This window comes from Ctenopharyngodon idella, chromosome 8 (assembly GCF_019924925.1).
Source record: "Ctenopharyngodon idella isolate HZGC_01 chromosome 8, HZGC01, whole genome shotgun sequence".
Taxonomy (NCBI): domain Eukaryota; kingdom Metazoa; phylum Chordata; class Actinopteri; order Cypriniformes; family Xenocyprididae; genus Ctenopharyngodon; species Ctenopharyngodon idella.
Genome location: NC_067227.1, coordinates 27,678,009 through 27,694,890, shown reverse-complemented (window position 1 = coordinate 27,694,890; position 16,882 = coordinate 27,678,009). Strand labels below are relative to the sequence as shown.

Below are 16,882 nucleotides of genomic sequence, written 5' to 3'. Positions count from 1 at the left end.
CAAATGACCTAAAGATCATTCATCATATGTTAATCATATGAACAGCATTTCATTTTAAGAGAAAGTGGAAAACCCCTCAGAAGACCCTCTTATTTGCACTCTAGAAGGAATCTCCCACTTTAATAGCAAGCTGTTACAGTATATGATAGTCAAAACTGCATAGTCAGGTTGACTGACACTAGTCATAGAGCTTACAGTTACATTACATATAGTCTTAACTGACAGCAGATTAGACGATAAGAGAGCGAGGGAAAGGGAGCAAGAGAGATAATTTCTGCTAAAGAGGCCGGTCGGGGGGTTTCAATATCTGGTTGAGGGGATTAATGACTTGGGTAAAACTATTCACCTCTACAAGGGACATTCTTCACCTCAAATCAATTATTCTGTAATAGGAGAGCAGGGCTATGCTGGCCTGTTTTTCATTAAACAGCAATCACATGAGGGACCAGTGCATCAAAATGACTGCAGCAGGTGGCTGGTGAGAGGCCTGAGAGGTTTCTTTGAAAAAGAAGATGTTTGTACCCTCATGAATCACTGTGAGAAGATGCAATTCAATAATACAGAAACCTCATGATGCAAAAGCTTAAAATGCGATGGGCCTTATCGATCTGCCTGGTCGGGAGGCCCCAAAACGACGACGTCTAGTGTGCTGGAAACAGAGAGGTGAAGTATAGGGCAGCATCTTCTGTAAATCTGTCTGGGTAAAAGACAAGTATGCGTTAAGGATACTGGAGGAAGGAGATAAGGAGCCAGATGTGTTTATGACTTGCTGAGTGTTGAATATCTGAAGCGTTCCATCAGCACGCCTCTCGCTTCTGATGCATCCCTCACTTGGTTTTGATCCTGAGTTCTGCTGAGTAGATGCACATCATTCTAACACTTTCTGCAACATAGATGCTGCAACTGTTCTTGGAATCCAGACCTGCAGAGTCATCCTCTCACAAACGTTCACCACAAATATAACAGATAATCTCATAAAACAGACAAGAATATGTCTAGCTCATCTATATATTACATATTCTTGTTTCTGTTTTGTGAGATTCTCTCATGCATTATCTCTTATATTTGTAAGAGATGATTTGTAAGAGAGAGTGTATATATATTAGAGATGCACCGATACTAAATTTCTCTGCCGATACAGATAGCGATTATTCAGAATGATATCGGCCGATACCGATACCGATAGTTTGGTTTTTCTTAAGGAAATAAAATCTCTCCCAAATAATGTTGCAAACTATACAGGGAACCCTCTTATTTGGTACACTACAATATTAGAGGTTACAATTAACAACAGAGGTATTATATTCAGCTGCTGTTTATTTTCAGATATAATAATTACACTCAAATAAAAACTGAAATGTTTGTATAAAACTTAGTTTCACATATGATAGTTTTCATAAGCACTTGTTGTCTTCATGGCAAATTTACACAAACATATAATTAACAGTAAATAAGCTCCACTCTAGTGTTTTTATATATATATATAGCTAAGGAACTGTGAACATTGGAAAACATTCCTGAGGTGAATGTGACATATTGTTCACAAGCTGTTTTATTGACGTCTTTCCACGGTTGAAACACAAATAAAGTGATTACAAGAGACATGATACATTCCGGTAAGTTGTACTATATCTTTCAACATACCTTTGATGTTCATGCATGTTTTTCGAGATATAACTTGTATTGAAGAGGAAGAAAAGACTCTGCTGCCGCCTGAACTGAGGCATTACAGCAATCTGACACTTCACATTTAAGAGCGTCAAAACGCCATTTATTGTTTGAATTTCATGATAAAATGGACAGAATTTGAAAACTGAAACTTTTATTCATATCAGAAGTAATAAAGCACAAAGCTTTTTGCGATTATTGGATAGAAGGCACTACAAATAATATTTGATGTAGGAAAAAAAACCGCAGACCTGGCAACCCTGGCTTGGACTACAGGTGATTCACAGGGTCAAAAAGAGCCTGCTTTAACGTCACTATTTTTAAACTGTTAATGCATTAAAATTCAACAGGTGTGATTTTCTTCACACACAGTATGTATGAGTTGCAGTCTGAACACTTCTTTCCGCATCCTTTTGATTGACAGGATATAATCGTCCCTGATCATCGGCAGTTTTTAAACAATCGGCCGATGGCCGATAGTGATAATAATAGCTTTTATCGGCCGATACCGATTGTTGGTTTTGCAGGTCGGTTTCTTCAAGCGTCTTAGAGACACGACCACAGTTCTTCTGGATTTAGTCTGTCTCAGTTTCATCTGTTTCTTTATGTAATCACAGACGGACTCGATGATGGTGAGATCAGATCTCAGACTGCTGTCAGACTCCTTGTGTATTCAAAAATCTCACTGGATTATTACAACTAACCCTGTCACACATAAATTTAAAATATTCTGGCTGAGCCCCCAGTGTGAGTTTTTCAAGGTGACCATTATTTAGAGTGTATCACTTTATTGTTTCCAAGGTGACGTGTCACATGACACATCGCAGCCACAATAGCACTGTATGACTGATGATCTGCTTTAATTAAATTTTTCCTTTTATTTAAAATATTCACAAACTTGTTAACTATAACATGAACTGATATTCCGATTGTCAAATATGTGCAAGTGGATGTGTTTTGCTGTTTAAACACCTTTATGACAACTCCGTTAGTTGAGCTATATGTGCGATGTTAGTTTGCACCGCAGTACAGAGAATCGGATCTGTTGGATTTACAACACGTAAATTCATCCACTTCTCTCAAAATACATGAAAATAATTGAGCCGGTGAACAGGGAGAAGAATAGAGTAAACTTTAAAGTTACTTACACAATGCATCTGATATGAAAAAAAAACATGTCATCTAATTATTACGTAAATGATTATTATTGCCGCTTCTATAGACGTCAGTGTGTATTTTACAAACTCTAAATGTATTGTTTTGTTAGTACTTTGTGTATTTAAATGTCTGAAACCTAAAATAAACATTATGTGGTTGAAAACACTGCATATTTGTGATATATGAAAAGCGCTGAGCATGTACGTCTCTGGTTTAGCGCCAGCCAAAGCACACAAGCACATTTTAATTTGTCAGTTGATCACGTGATGCACTGAACGTTTTAATCACACCGGTGTGATCGTACGCTCCAGGGACCAACCAAGACTGATCACATCAGTGTGATCGTACACGTCAAAGGGTTAATGGCAAAATGAATGTTTAGAAATGTGAACTGATAATTCCTACTGACACACAACAGCAAAAGATATAAATAACTGGCTTAAAACCACTTTAGGGGGGTGAAAATACTGACGTGCCTAAGTACTGTATATATATACATATATCAGTACAAACAGAAAACACAGGAAATATGTACACAAAATGTAAAAAAAAATCTTCTTTAAGCAAAAATCAGTATTTACTGTGACCTCTTGGACTTCTTCCATTTTCTCAAAGAAGAAACTCTGAGAAACTTCTCATCATATTTTGAAAGTTTTCTTGGTCTTCCAGTCATTTTCCATTTATGTTTAAGAGAGCCGGTTCCTGCTATTGCTCAAGTGTAAAGGGACGTCACTAAATACTTGCCACTTTAGCCTATAGAAGTCTTTTTTTTTTTTAATCAAAAGTGACAGTAAAGAAATGTTTCAAAAGATTTCAAATAAATGCTGTTTTTTTAACTTTCAGTTCATCAGAGACAAATAAAATGTATCATTCTTTTCACAAAAATATTAAGCAGTATCACTATTTTCAACATTAATAATAAGAAATGTTTCTTGAGCACCAAATCAGCATTTTAGATTGATTTCATGAAGGATCATGCGACACTGACGACTTACAAATCTATCTTAAAATATAATTAGTAATAATATTTCACAATATTGCTGTTTTACTGTATTTTTGATCAAATACGTGCAGCCTTGGTGAGCATAAGAGCATAAGAGAATTTTTAAAAACAATAAAAAATCTTACCAACCTCAAACTTTTGAACAGTAGTAGATATATATATATATAGCTTAAAGAAAATGAACATTTTTGAACCATTAAAAGCATAAACAGAGATGGGGAAAATGATCTGAAAGAGTAAAACCTTTGCATATTGGATTTGTTTCAGTGCTGTATTGGCAGACTCTCTACCATTTAAATAGAAACTGGTGTAAAATGTCCCCCTAGTAACCTTTTCAGAAATTATTGTTATTTAACTTGGGTACTTTCCATGAACTGGGTTATAAGGAAAATAACTAAAAATAAATATAATAGGGTCCTAGTGATGTCACTACCTAGGTGTCAATTTTAAGGAATATAATTTTTTAAATAATTTAGTAATTAACATACCACAATGACTTAAATATAAATTCAACAAATGACAAAATGTTGTATATTTTAATTTGAATACAGTCAATATCTCTGAGGTTGAAATCCAAAACGGAATGTCACCATCCCTGGTGAATAGAAACATTCTAGAACAAGTTACTTTTCATGCAAGGTTTATTTTGTGTTAGACATATACAAGCATGGGACCATTTGTGCCGCTAATGCTTTAAAAAAGTCATGGGAAAGTGTCTTAAACTGCAAACTTCAGATTTATATCCAGTCGTATACGTCAGGCAACACATAGTTATATTACGAAATAAAATAAAATGTTTAAAAAGTAGGTTGCTGTCACCTTATGAAAATGAATGTTGCATGATTGCTGGATATTAACCATTTTTCTTACCATACTCTAGGAGAGTCAGTTTTTCCTTTCCTCCATTTAATGTCATACATTTTCACAACATTCCTGAAACATTCATCAGCTGAGAGCCTCATTATTCTATCTGGGCCTGAGATTGGCACACTTGCAAATATTTAAAAGAAAGGCAAATGTGATAGTCACAATATTCACATTAAAAAAAGCTTTACCTAAGGATTTTTTTATTGGCCTACCTAGTCAATTACCAGCTAATGAGCTGACCTCAGCTGACATTCACTCCCAAACTGCTAAGGAGGAATTTACTTTTTCTGTCACAGGAAATGGTTCAGTCACAACGAAAGCGCGTATGTTAGAAACTGTGGATGTTTATTAAATGTCACTCAGAACATGAAACACATTTTAATGATCAACAAAAAAATACCTCTAATACAAGACCTAAAAAAAAAAAGTCCATCGTAATTCGTAGCAGAGCGTACCAAGTGTTAATAGTGTACAGTAGATCTGCCTTCGCTTTGATAGCTGGTCACAAATGATGGGTTTGAAGGTTTGGGGGATGTTAGGAAGGGCAAGATGTGTAAAGAAAGGAAAACGTCCTCTTGTCATCCTGGGGTGTTGTTATACTGCAAGACATGCTCAATTTCACGGTTAAATTATTTACATGGATGACTGGCAAGCGCAGTCAGCAGACAGGTGTAGTTTGAGAGGCCATCAGCAGGGGTTCCTGAGTTCCAAGAAGTTCACAGAGAGCAACTATAGGGCCACAAACTGAGTATCTGTCTTTACCCAAAAGCTGTAGCTGTTACACATTCTGTCCTTTAGCGCAACAAAACCAATCTCTCTCATTCCAGTCCACATCTCACATTTATCAGTTCCACACCCAAGAGGAACAGCAAATTTCTTTTAATATACCTGTGGAGAGCAAGAAAAACATGGCATGATGAGGTGCGGGGATGTATTTTATTGGCATTTTCTCTTCGTTTTGAATGTGCATGCTAGGACAGCTGGAGCATTGAAATCCCTCCTACAGTTTCCAGAGGGAATTGACCATGAAACTCAATCTGCATAGCGGCGTTCATCTTAAACAATTTCATCTCACAGAAATGCCTGCAGTTCTCTTTATTGAGCGAGAATGTGTCACAAACTTGATCAAAACGCATCAGTTTGGTTGGGCTGTGACAGCTGTTGTAGTTTCTTTGACATTGTTGAATTGGTTTTTCAGTAGGGATTGGCATTGGAGTATATATGATAAAAGTTAGCCATTTGAACATAGATAAACATTTGAACAATAAAGCAGGTTGATATTGAAATGCTTTGCATTTTTAAAATACTCTGAGGGATTAGTTATCCTTTGATTCATAAAACTATTTCTTTGAATTCCATCCAATATAGATATAAAAGTGATTGTATAACATTTCGAAACAGAAATGACTAGTTTGATGTTGTTGTTTAAAGTGCAGACAATGTTCATCTTTGACAGGATAATCAATGTACAATCACAACAAATATGAAGATACAAATAAAGTTATGAAACCGATTTTCACATTCTAAACACTGGGTCATCTTAGTTAAAAACATGGACATCGCAGGATATTAGTATACAAATAAAACAGCAGTTGAAACATGTTATCAAAACTAATACAAACACACATAAAAACACAAGTAAATGAGTAAAAGGACATTGTAAGTTGATTGTTTGGAAAGGAAACATATTTTCATTGTCAGTGCCATATATTAAATAGAAAAGTGAAAGTTTTGATCAGATCAGCCGAGTTAATGATTCAGTGGTTCAGTCATAAAGAGTGACTTGTTCCTGGATGAATCAGCATTTATGAACAAATCGGTTGAGTAAATGCTTCAACGATTTACTCATAAAAACAGCCATTTCTTTCATTCCTGAATGAATCAGTGTATTTGAACATTCTATGATTCATTACTCAGGCGAGTAAATGAGTCAATAATTCACCTGTAAAGACCCATAAAGTAATGTCCCCACCTACTGGCATAAAAATATGACGTGCAGAAAGAGTCACTGAAAATGTATTGAACTGTTGTATTGTTTATATTAAAGGATTAGTTCACTTCAGAATTAAAATTACCTGATAATTTACTCACCCCCATGTCATCCAAGATGTTTTTGTCTTTCATTCTTCAGTCAAAAAAAAATTAAGGTTTTTGAGGAAAACATTCCAGGATTTTTCTCCATATAGTGGACTTCAACAGTTACCAACGGGTTGAAGGTCCAAATCGCAGTTTTAATGCAGCTTCAAAGGGCTCTACACGATCCCAGCCGAGGAAAAAGGGCCTTATCTAGTGAAACGATCTGTCATTTTCTAAAAAATTATATACTTTTTATATAAATGCTCTGCGATGCAGCACGCATTACGTAATCACGTTGGAAAGGTCATGCGTGACGTAGGCGGAAGTACCGCAATAGGACGAAAAGCTCCATCTCATTTCAAAATCATCCAAAATCGATGTTTTACCTTTTTTTGTAAAGGCCGTTTGACTTAGTCTTTGCATATTCGCTTTGTAAACACGCGTGACCTTTCCAACATGATTACGTAATGCGTAGCTTGTACAAGACGAGCATTTGTGGTTAAAAAGTATATACATTTTTATTTTTTTAGTAAATATCTGATTGTTTAGCTAGATAAGACACTTATTCCTCGGCTGGGATCGTGTAAAGCCCTTTGAAGCTGCACTGAAACTGCAATTTGGATCTTCAACCCGTTCACTAAATGGAGAAAAATCCTGGAATGTTTTCCTCGAAAACCATAATTTCTTTTCAATTGAAGAAAGAAAGATGTAAACATCTTGGATGGCATGGGGGAGAGTAAATTATCAGGAATTTTTAATTCTGAAGTGAACTAATCCCTTAAGTCTTTGCTAATTCCATTTCACACTTTTAAGAGCCTCCAAAACAAAAAAAAGCAAAGTTAAAACATTTGCTATTTGCTACAATATAATAAAATATTTGTGCTTTAAAATGCCTAAATGTAATTTAGATCTTGACCCATTTTAGGGTAAACTATTCCTTTTTAGCAAAAGAATTTCACAATTGATCTAAAACCAATGACATTAAATGAATGCATGTTCATATATTAGTGGCAAACCGATGAGCTACTGAATAAGCTACTGAAATGATCTCCAGGGTGATCTGACTATAAAAACAGAAGAGTCAGTCTGTTCACAAAAATAAAAGCAGTTCAACCCGAGTTCACTTCTCAGATCTCCTCCAAGATTAAGCCTTAAGCTCTGTCAATCCATCTCATTGGGATTTCAGGTGAATCTGACCTACTGTGCATGAGATAAAATCCAACATTCTGCTAACCGGCAGTAACACAAAAGGGTTACTGTGATTTCTGAGAGACGTTCAGCTTCTCCATTGATAAACCTTCCACCGACTGACCTGTCAGAGTGAAAAATGTGCCTGTATTGGCCCATCACTCTCAAAGCCACCTCTGTGACACATATTCTCTTTGAGCATCCCTGGTGGTCAATAACGTATTTACTCGACATGTGGGAAAGCCTAGTTACCTCCCAGATATTACAGCAGTGGCTGGACACACCAATAGCAACCTTGTCATGTTTAACTACGAGTTATTGATTAAGCACTGAACGAAAATAACATAGGACAAGCTGCCTCTCCGTCGGATGTTTGAGAAGAGTTAAAAGTCTTTATTTTTTATGAAAAGCTACACATTCTTGCTAAATTTCACAGCTACAGAAGTTTTTTTTTTTTTTTTTTTTTTTTTTTTTTTTTTTTTAGACAACAACTACTGATTTTTTTCATTAGTACATTTTTGACAATACCTGCAATGATTCATCATAATAATATTCAGAGATGTGAACAGTAGATCAAGAGAAAAACAGCAGCCCACTGGGCATTAGCACGAACACTACAAGATGGTGGGAAAACGGGGATTGAAAGACGGATAGAAACAGAAACATGAGAAAGAAGTCGTATTCGGAAAGTTCTTGCATTTCTGCACCGAGTGTCTCTAACACCTACAGCCATCTTTGAGTTCTTCTAATCAAGTTTTCTAGTTCTCGCTCATTTATTCTCCTCCTTGGTCGGCCTGATCTTCATCTCTGTGAATTTCAGCGAGTACTGCCAACCCGTCCAGGACGACCACTCGATGCCGTCGGCGTACGAGGTGTGCTGGCCGCGCAGGTACTGTCCGTTGAGGTTGGAGGTGTGGCAGTTGCGGTACCACCAGGCGCCGTGGTAGAAGGACGCGCAGTTATTCTCAGAGTGGTCGTTGTCCTTGTCCTTAGTGGTGAATTTCATCCCGTTGTGTTTGAGTAGCGAGTCGCCTGCAGCGTCAGATCAATGCATGATGGAAAGAAAGATTGAGAAAGACAGAGGAAGGGTGGAAGAGTGAGCATGTGATAGACAGGGACGGTGAGGAAAAAAAGACAGAAACAAAAGAGCAAGTGAGTCACTCAACCGCAATGTCTTTGTTTATCCGTATCATGGAAAGTTTAGAAACTGCAGTACACAGGGTTTCAACAAAGAAGCTTTTTCCAAAACCTATAGTGAGCTACCTTGTTGTCTACAGTCTACATAGGCAGCTGCCTTCTAAGGCATCAATGAAACCTCAAAACAAGCATAATAGATAAGAAGTAAATACAAATATTAGGTAAAATGTCCATTAAAAAAAATATTTTTCCACAGGCTCGCGCAACAGCGCTTCAGACTGTTTCAAAATGATTCCCAATCAATGAATAGCGTACATTTATGCCAATCGATTGCTAATGAACTCGAGTTGATGAATTAAGACAACGTCTACTTTATGGCCGTTATATAATATGTTTAGAGACGGTTGCAAGAATGCATATTTTATCTCTCTCATCTGAAGAATCAGCCCACAACAATATAGACATTTCAAAATAAGAGTCCCTGGGTATTTCTGGCTTGTTTATAATTAAAAGTCACACTCTTTTTTTTTTCTTCTCCTTGGCATAATTGGTATTTTGGTTACACAATAAATTGTATTTAATTTGATTTCAATTTAATTCATAGTAAACTATTGTACTCTTTCTGGCTGGGATTCTCCCCCACAGGAAGAAAAGACTAAGAACATTTGACACAGATCATTCAATACAGTGGCAAGAAAAAGTATGTGAACCACTTGCAGAATCTGTGAAAATGTGCAAAATTTTAACAAAATAAGAGAGATCATACAAAATGCATGTTATTTTTTATTTAGTATTGTCCTGAGTAAGATATTTTACATAAAAGATGTTTACAAATAATCCACAAGACAAAAAAATAGCTGAATTTATTAAAATAACCCCATTCATAAGTATGTGAACCACTGATTCTTAATACTGTGTGTGGTTACCTGGATGATCTACGACTGTTTTTTTGTTGTGTGATGGTTGTTCATGAGTCCCTTGTTTATTCTGAGCAGTTAAACTGAGCTCTGTTCTTCAGAAAAAATCTCCATGTCCTGCAGATTCTTCAGTTTTCCACCATCTTTTGCATATTTGAACCCTTTACAACAGTGACTGAATGATTTTGAGATCCATCTTTCCACATGGAGGACAACTGAGGGACTCAAACACAACTATTAAAAAAGGTTCAAACATTCACTGATGCTTCAGAAGGAAACATGGTGCATTAAGAGTCGGGGGTGAAAACTTTTGAACAGGATGAAGAGGTCCAAATTTTTCTTATTTCGCTTGAATATCATTTTTTTTCATTTAGTACTGCCCTTCAGGAGCAACAGAAGATACTTTCATGTTTCCCGGAAGACAAATTAAATACAATTTACCTTGATCTTCAAATTCCAAATGTTTTCACCCCCCATCTATTAATGTACCGTGTTTCCTTCTGGAGCATCAGTGAATGTTTGAACCTTTTTTATTAGTTGTTTTTGAGTCCCTCAGTTGTCCTCAGTGTGAAAAGACGTGATCTCAAAATCATTTAGTCACTGCTGTAAAGGGTTCAAATATGCAAAAAATGCTGGAAAACTGAAGAATCTGCAGGACCTGGAGATTTTTTCTGAAGAACAGAGCTCAGTTTAACTGCTCAGAATAAACAAGGGACTCATGAACAACCATCACAAAACAAAAAAACAGTTGTAGATCATTCAGGTAACCACACACAGTATTAAGAATCAATGGTACACATACTTATGAATGGGGTTATTTTAATAAATTCAGCTATTTTTTTTGTCTTGTGGATTATATGTAAACATCTTTTATGTAAAATATCTTACTCAGGACAGTATTAAATAAAAAATAACATGCATTTTGTATTATCTCCCTTATTTTGTTAAAATTATTAACATTTTCACAGATTCTGCAAGTGGTTCACATACTTTTTCTTGCCACTGTATATAGATTTTACTGTATCAATAAAATCTGTGTCCCATTCACTGAGAGAGACACTATATGAAGCAAGGAGAATTTTGCATAATTTACAGTGCATAATAATGCATAATATTAGTATGTAATTAGCCTATGTAATTAAAATGAATTTCAATAAATAAAAATATTGTTAAAAATCACACATTATTTGTTGTTTGTCACATGTAGTAGACCATTTTTGTGCCGTGGTTAATAGGAGGATTTTTCACCTGGCTACCACTGCAAGTATATTTCAAACCTGTGGGAAGCGCTGTCATGTGACACTGAAGATTGGAGTAATGATGCTGAAAATTCAGCGTTGCATCACAGGAATAAATTACATTTTAAAATATATTAAACTAAAAAACAGTTATTTTAAATTGTAATAATATTTCACAATATTACTGTTTTACTGTATTTTTGAACAAATAAATGCAGTAAGCACTTTCAAAACTTTTGAATAGCAGTGTATTTTAAAACTTTTATACACATAATGTATAGCATAGCCTACATTCATGCATTTATACTTGCTTTTTACAGCCTTCAATTCATAAAAAAAAGATTGCTTAGAATAGTGATGCTAAACACTGCTTATAGACTCATTTATCGAGCAGTTAGATCAATTGGACACAGATTTCACAATAAGCTTAGCATGTTTAGATCTGCATAGTGAGATTGCTAGCTCTGCTAGTGATGTGGAGAGAGAGACAGAAACCAAAGAGAGGAGCGTTTTAACGCATTGCCGCTAATGTGCCCTTATTAAGCTCTGTGATGTATGTCTCAGGGACGTAATGTTGCAGTGTGCAGCTAGGTTAATCTAATCCCAGTTTCCTACCGCCATACTGCCCGGCTCCACTGGGCCCGGGCAGCTGACACGATCAGCTTTTTATTGCCGGCCTTGCAGTAAAACCCTTCTCCTGTCCTCTTCCTCTGACTCTAATTCTACTCTGCTGCAACATGTATCGTGATAGCCGTTTTATTGGGACAAAGGAGATCCAATTGATGCCGTTATGTCATATTGTAAAGTGTGTTACACATCATAAACTTGTTTCTGGTGCCTCATAGATTCATCATTGTGGTCTAGCAGATAATGAATCAGCAGAATGATGGTGGTATAAAATGACAGCATCTGGACTGTGAAAGGAGACACAGTGAACAGCTGTGGAGATTGCCAGCAGAAAAATGATACAGAGGATTGATTTACCTGTTTTAGCAAGTTTAAGATGGTCAGTTATGGTTTTTGGCTGTCTTGAGCTGGTCTAAGATGAGAATCCAGCTAGCTTAAAACAGCTAAGGCTTTACCATCTTAGACTGGTTTAAAGGGATATTCCACCCAAAAATGAAAATAATATCATCATATCCTCACCATCATGTCATTTCAAACCAGTGATTTTCTTTTTTTTTTCTTCTGTGTAACACAAAAGAAGATATTTTAAAAGAATGTTAGTAGCTAAATAGTTTTGGTTTCCATTGACTTCCATTGTATTTTTTGTCCTTTTGATCAGAAACTGTTTGGTTACCAACATTCTTCAAAATATCTTCTTTCGAAACCTGTATGACTTTCCTTCTTCTGTGGAACATAAAAGAAGATATTTTGGAGAACATTGACAACCAAAAGGTTTCAGTTCCCATTGACTTTCATTATATTTTTTGACCATATAATGGAAGGGAATGGGAACTGAAACTGTTTGGTTACCAACACTTTCTTTTACAGAAACAAAAATCATACAGGTTTGAAATGACATGAGGGTGAGTAAATGATGGCATAATTTTCATGTTTGGGTGAACTATCCCTTTAAGATGGTCAGTTCAAACCAGTTTAAGCTGGTGTACCTGGTCTAATCAGCTGAAAAATTACCAAAACCACTTGAAAACCATCAAAACAGACCAGCCTAACTAGCTTTGGAGACTAGCTAACCACCTTAGACTCATCGGGGAAAGCTGCTGGTGGGAAATCCTTAGCTCTTTATATGAACAAATCTTAACCAACTGCCTCTGTAATACTAGTATGTTGCAATATTCATAAAGTGTTCCATTTCAAAGAATTCCCAATCATACAAACAATGCTGGAAAAAATACTCATTTGCTAGAACGAGATGATTAATCATTGTAGTAAATTGCAGATTCTGTGCAAAACAGACCTCACAATTTGTGCACCTGAGGGGGTGTGTAGCTTGTGTCAGCATGAAGGTGCATCTCAGACTTTTATGAAATGTCTTGAGACAGACCCACTCAGGAGGGCGATACAAGTCATTAGGTATGCGCATGAATGCATAATCGCATAAATGCCGAAAAGCACTGCAACATCAGAGAGAAATTATACACTCCTCTACTTGGACAAGCATTGTTACAAAATAATCAAACGCTCACATGCAATTTCGCTTCTTACTCTGGCCTCCCTAATGGTAGTGAAAACATTTCTGTGCACTTGCAAAACTGTCATTAGCACACTTTGAAGTTGGCACTGTATTAGTACTCAAAGTGTTTACAGAGATCAGGGCATCATGGGTGTAAAAACTCATCTCAGGTAATTATTTCTTCCCAGAGATCCCTGCTGTGGCTGAGCGCTCTTCCTCTACGCTATTGTAAAGGCCTTTCATTAAACAGAGTAGCATTAAAGACACCATGCTTGTGTTATGATATGCAAGCAGTTATGATTTGAAAATTCTCGCATGCAAGGACAGGGTGTGTGAGGAACACTTTTACACCAAAAGATTTTTTTTTTTTTCATCTCAGTTGCAAAAAACATCACAGTAATATATGAAAAACAGAGGATTCTGGGGTATGGCTCATCAAAATCTCCACAGGGATGCACTGTCATATTGAAATAATGTCATATCAAATCGGTACATCAGCATCAGCGCACAATCGCTAAAACACTTTCAGACAGCTGCTTTGCACAGTTTTAGATGTCTGCTAAAGAAGTAACTTCGATGGTTTACTCTAGTACTAACGGCCCGGATGAATGAGATTCTCTGTGGTTTTGGACGCCACATATTTTGGCACATTTTAAAGTGTCACAAGAGACACTATATTGCCAAAAGTATTGGGACACCCCTCCAAATCACTGAATTCAGGTGTTCCAATCACTTCCATGGCCACAGGTGTATAAAATCAAGCACCTAGGCATGCAGACTGCTTCTACAAACATTTGTGAAAGAATGGGCTCTCAGGAGCTCAGTGAATTCAAGCGTTGTGCCGTGATAGGTTGCCACTTGTGCAATAAGTCCATTCGTGAAATTTCCTCACTACTAAATATTCCACAGTCAACTGTTAGTGGTATCATAACAAAGTGGAAGCAATTGGAAACAACAGCAACTCAGCCACGAAGTGGTAGGCAGCAGGGTCAGTGCATGCTGAGGTGCACAGTGCGCAGAAATCGCCAACTTTCTGCAGAGTGTGTGGCCTTCAGATTAGCTCAAGAACAGTGCGTAGAGAGCTTCATGGAATGGGTTTCCATGGCCGAGCAGCTGCATCCAAGCCTTACATCATTAAGTGCAATGCAAAGCGTCGGATGCAGTGGTGTAAAGCACGCCGCCACTGGACTCTAGAGCAATGGAGACGTGTTCTCTGGAGTGAAAAATCACGCTTCGCTGTCTGGCAATTCGATGGACGAGTCTAGGTTTGGCAGTTGCCAGGAGAACGGTACTTGCCTGACTGCATTGTGCCAAGTTTGGTGGAGGGGGGATTATGGTGTGGGGTTGTTTTTCAGGGATTGGGCTTGGCCCCTTAGTTCCAGTGAAAGGAACTCTTAATGCTTCAGCATACCAAGACATTTTGGGCAATTTTATGCTCCCAACTTTGTGGGAACAGTTTGGGGATCGCCCTTTCCTGTTCCAACATGACTGCGCACCAGTGCGCAAAGCAAGGTCCATAAAGACATGGATGAGTGAGTTTCCTGAAAATCCTGACCTCAACCTGATAGAACACCTTTGGGATGAATTAGAGCGGAGACTGCGAGCCAGGCCTTCTTGCCTGCATCACTGCCTGACCTCACAAATGCGCTTCTAGAAGAATGGTCAAAAATTCCCATAAATACACTCCTAAACCTTGTGGAAAGCCTTCCCAGAAGAGTTGAAGCTGTTATAGCTGCAAAAGGTGGGCCAACTAAATATTAAACCCTACGGATTAAGAATGGGTGTCATTTAAGTTCATGTGCATGTAAAGGCAGACGTCCCAAAACTTTTGGCAATATGGTGTATCCATGCATCCATCCATTCATCCATCCATCCATCTATCCATCCATCCTGGTCCAAATTGCGTGTAGCACTTCATTCACGATTGATGCGGGGTGGAATTATTAGGATTTATGAAGTTATGAGGTTTAGTCACAAGCTCTTTTTAAAACTTTTCATTGGCTAAATTTTTGTAAAACCCACAGACAGACATAAAGGGTGACCAATAGTAATGATTTATGAAAAAAACTGACAAAATATGGAGATACAAGGTTCCCGAGACGATCGGCAAATGAATAATAGCAGAGAAAAGGATACTTTGTGGTAAAGGGAGAATAAATAAAGATCCTGCTTTTGAATTTCTTTTGATTTTATGGCCACAATGTGCCTTTTATCACTGGCCTTGTGTCAGAATTTTCCCTTTCTAATTTCTGTGAAGGCTGGACTCTGAGGAGGTACTTGCTATATGTCTGACAAACCATTATTAAAGATGTCAATGACATCTCACAATGTTGCCCTCTAGAAACCTCAGTTTGGGTCTTCGAAATTGTGTGTTTTGGTTGTTTTTTAGCTATTGTTTTGTTCCACACTGCTGCTTACTCTTAAAAAAATGGCTATTTGATTTCATCTGTGTTGATCTCTCTCAGCATTTTATTCAAAACTAAAATTCACACTTGAGCAAGCACAGTTCAGACGAAAAATCTAAATGTGATTTAATGCTTATGGTCAGTCCAACCTACCATTCATGTATACATTAATACTTTAAAAGACCATGCGTGCATTTTAATCGAGACAGCTGCGTAAGAGTCCAAACAAGACGTAATTGATAAGATTGGGAATCAATGTGGCATGATTTCTCCAGCGGGGGATGTTTAAGACAGCCTTGCTAATTAGACGCGTGGATGCAGTATTCTCCTCTTGATTTATGTTAATAGGAGTGTTTGTTTACCTCTCCTATAATAAGCCGAGTGGCTGCTTTATTGGAATGCCATAGATGTATTCTACGGCTTCATTATCCCTGCCCTTTCCGGCACACGGCGAAGGTCACGCCTGCGTCCGGCCCCAGCGAGGAGGGCAGTGCTCGGGGAAAAACACCTGAGAATAATAGAGTACGGGACCCAATTAATGTTAAAAAGAGGCCCTGGCGACAGCGCAGGTGAAGCATTGAGAATTGCTCATCACTTTGCTTCGGCACAGACGATAACCCGTGGCCCCAGTTGCTTTGCTTGCCACAGGAATATATCTGAACGCCACTGACAACAGGGCAGGAAACTTTAAATTAGTCTTGTGATTCTCATGATAGTTTCTATTCTAGGCTGAGCTTTTTTGTTTTGCTGGGTGCAATTCAGGCCACTAAGTTTGGATTTTCTGTCTGTGCTTAACGTGGGTTTGTTTTGAACACAAAAACGTTGAGGATATATATATATATATATATATATATATATATATATACACACACACACACACACACACACACAAAAGCTCTCTCTCTCTAAGTGTATGTGTATATATATATATATATATATATATAATAGAGGATTAATAATATAAAAAATATATATATATATAAAAAATAAGATTTAAATTACACTGTAATGTTGAATGGTTATAACTACACAATACATGTCAGTTAAATTGTCTGTCATGGTCTAAAGTGAATGTTCTTGGCCAGAAT

At 37.2% G+C, this 16,882-nt stretch overlaps 1 protein-coding gene across 7 annotated transcripts in view; it reads right to left on the bottom strand.

Moving 5' to 3' along the window:
* Positions 1-5,020: 5,020 nt before the first annotated feature.
* fibcd1a (fibrinogen C domain containing 1a) overlaps positions 5,021-16,882 on the bottom strand; it is a 127,432-nt gene continuing 115,570 nt past the window's right edge. For 6 of the 7 annotated variants that reach the window (XM_051903006.1, XM_051903010.1, XM_051903005.1 and 3 more), the window contains one exon: positions 5,021-8,992. In XM_051903006.1, the coding sequence (XP_051758966.1) occupies positions 8,730-8,992 (263 nt within the window). In that variant the 3' untranslated portion in view covers positions 5,021-8,729. The remainder of the gene's footprint in view (positions 8,993-16,882) is intronic. The other variant, XM_051903011.1, reaches the window with a different exon arrangement.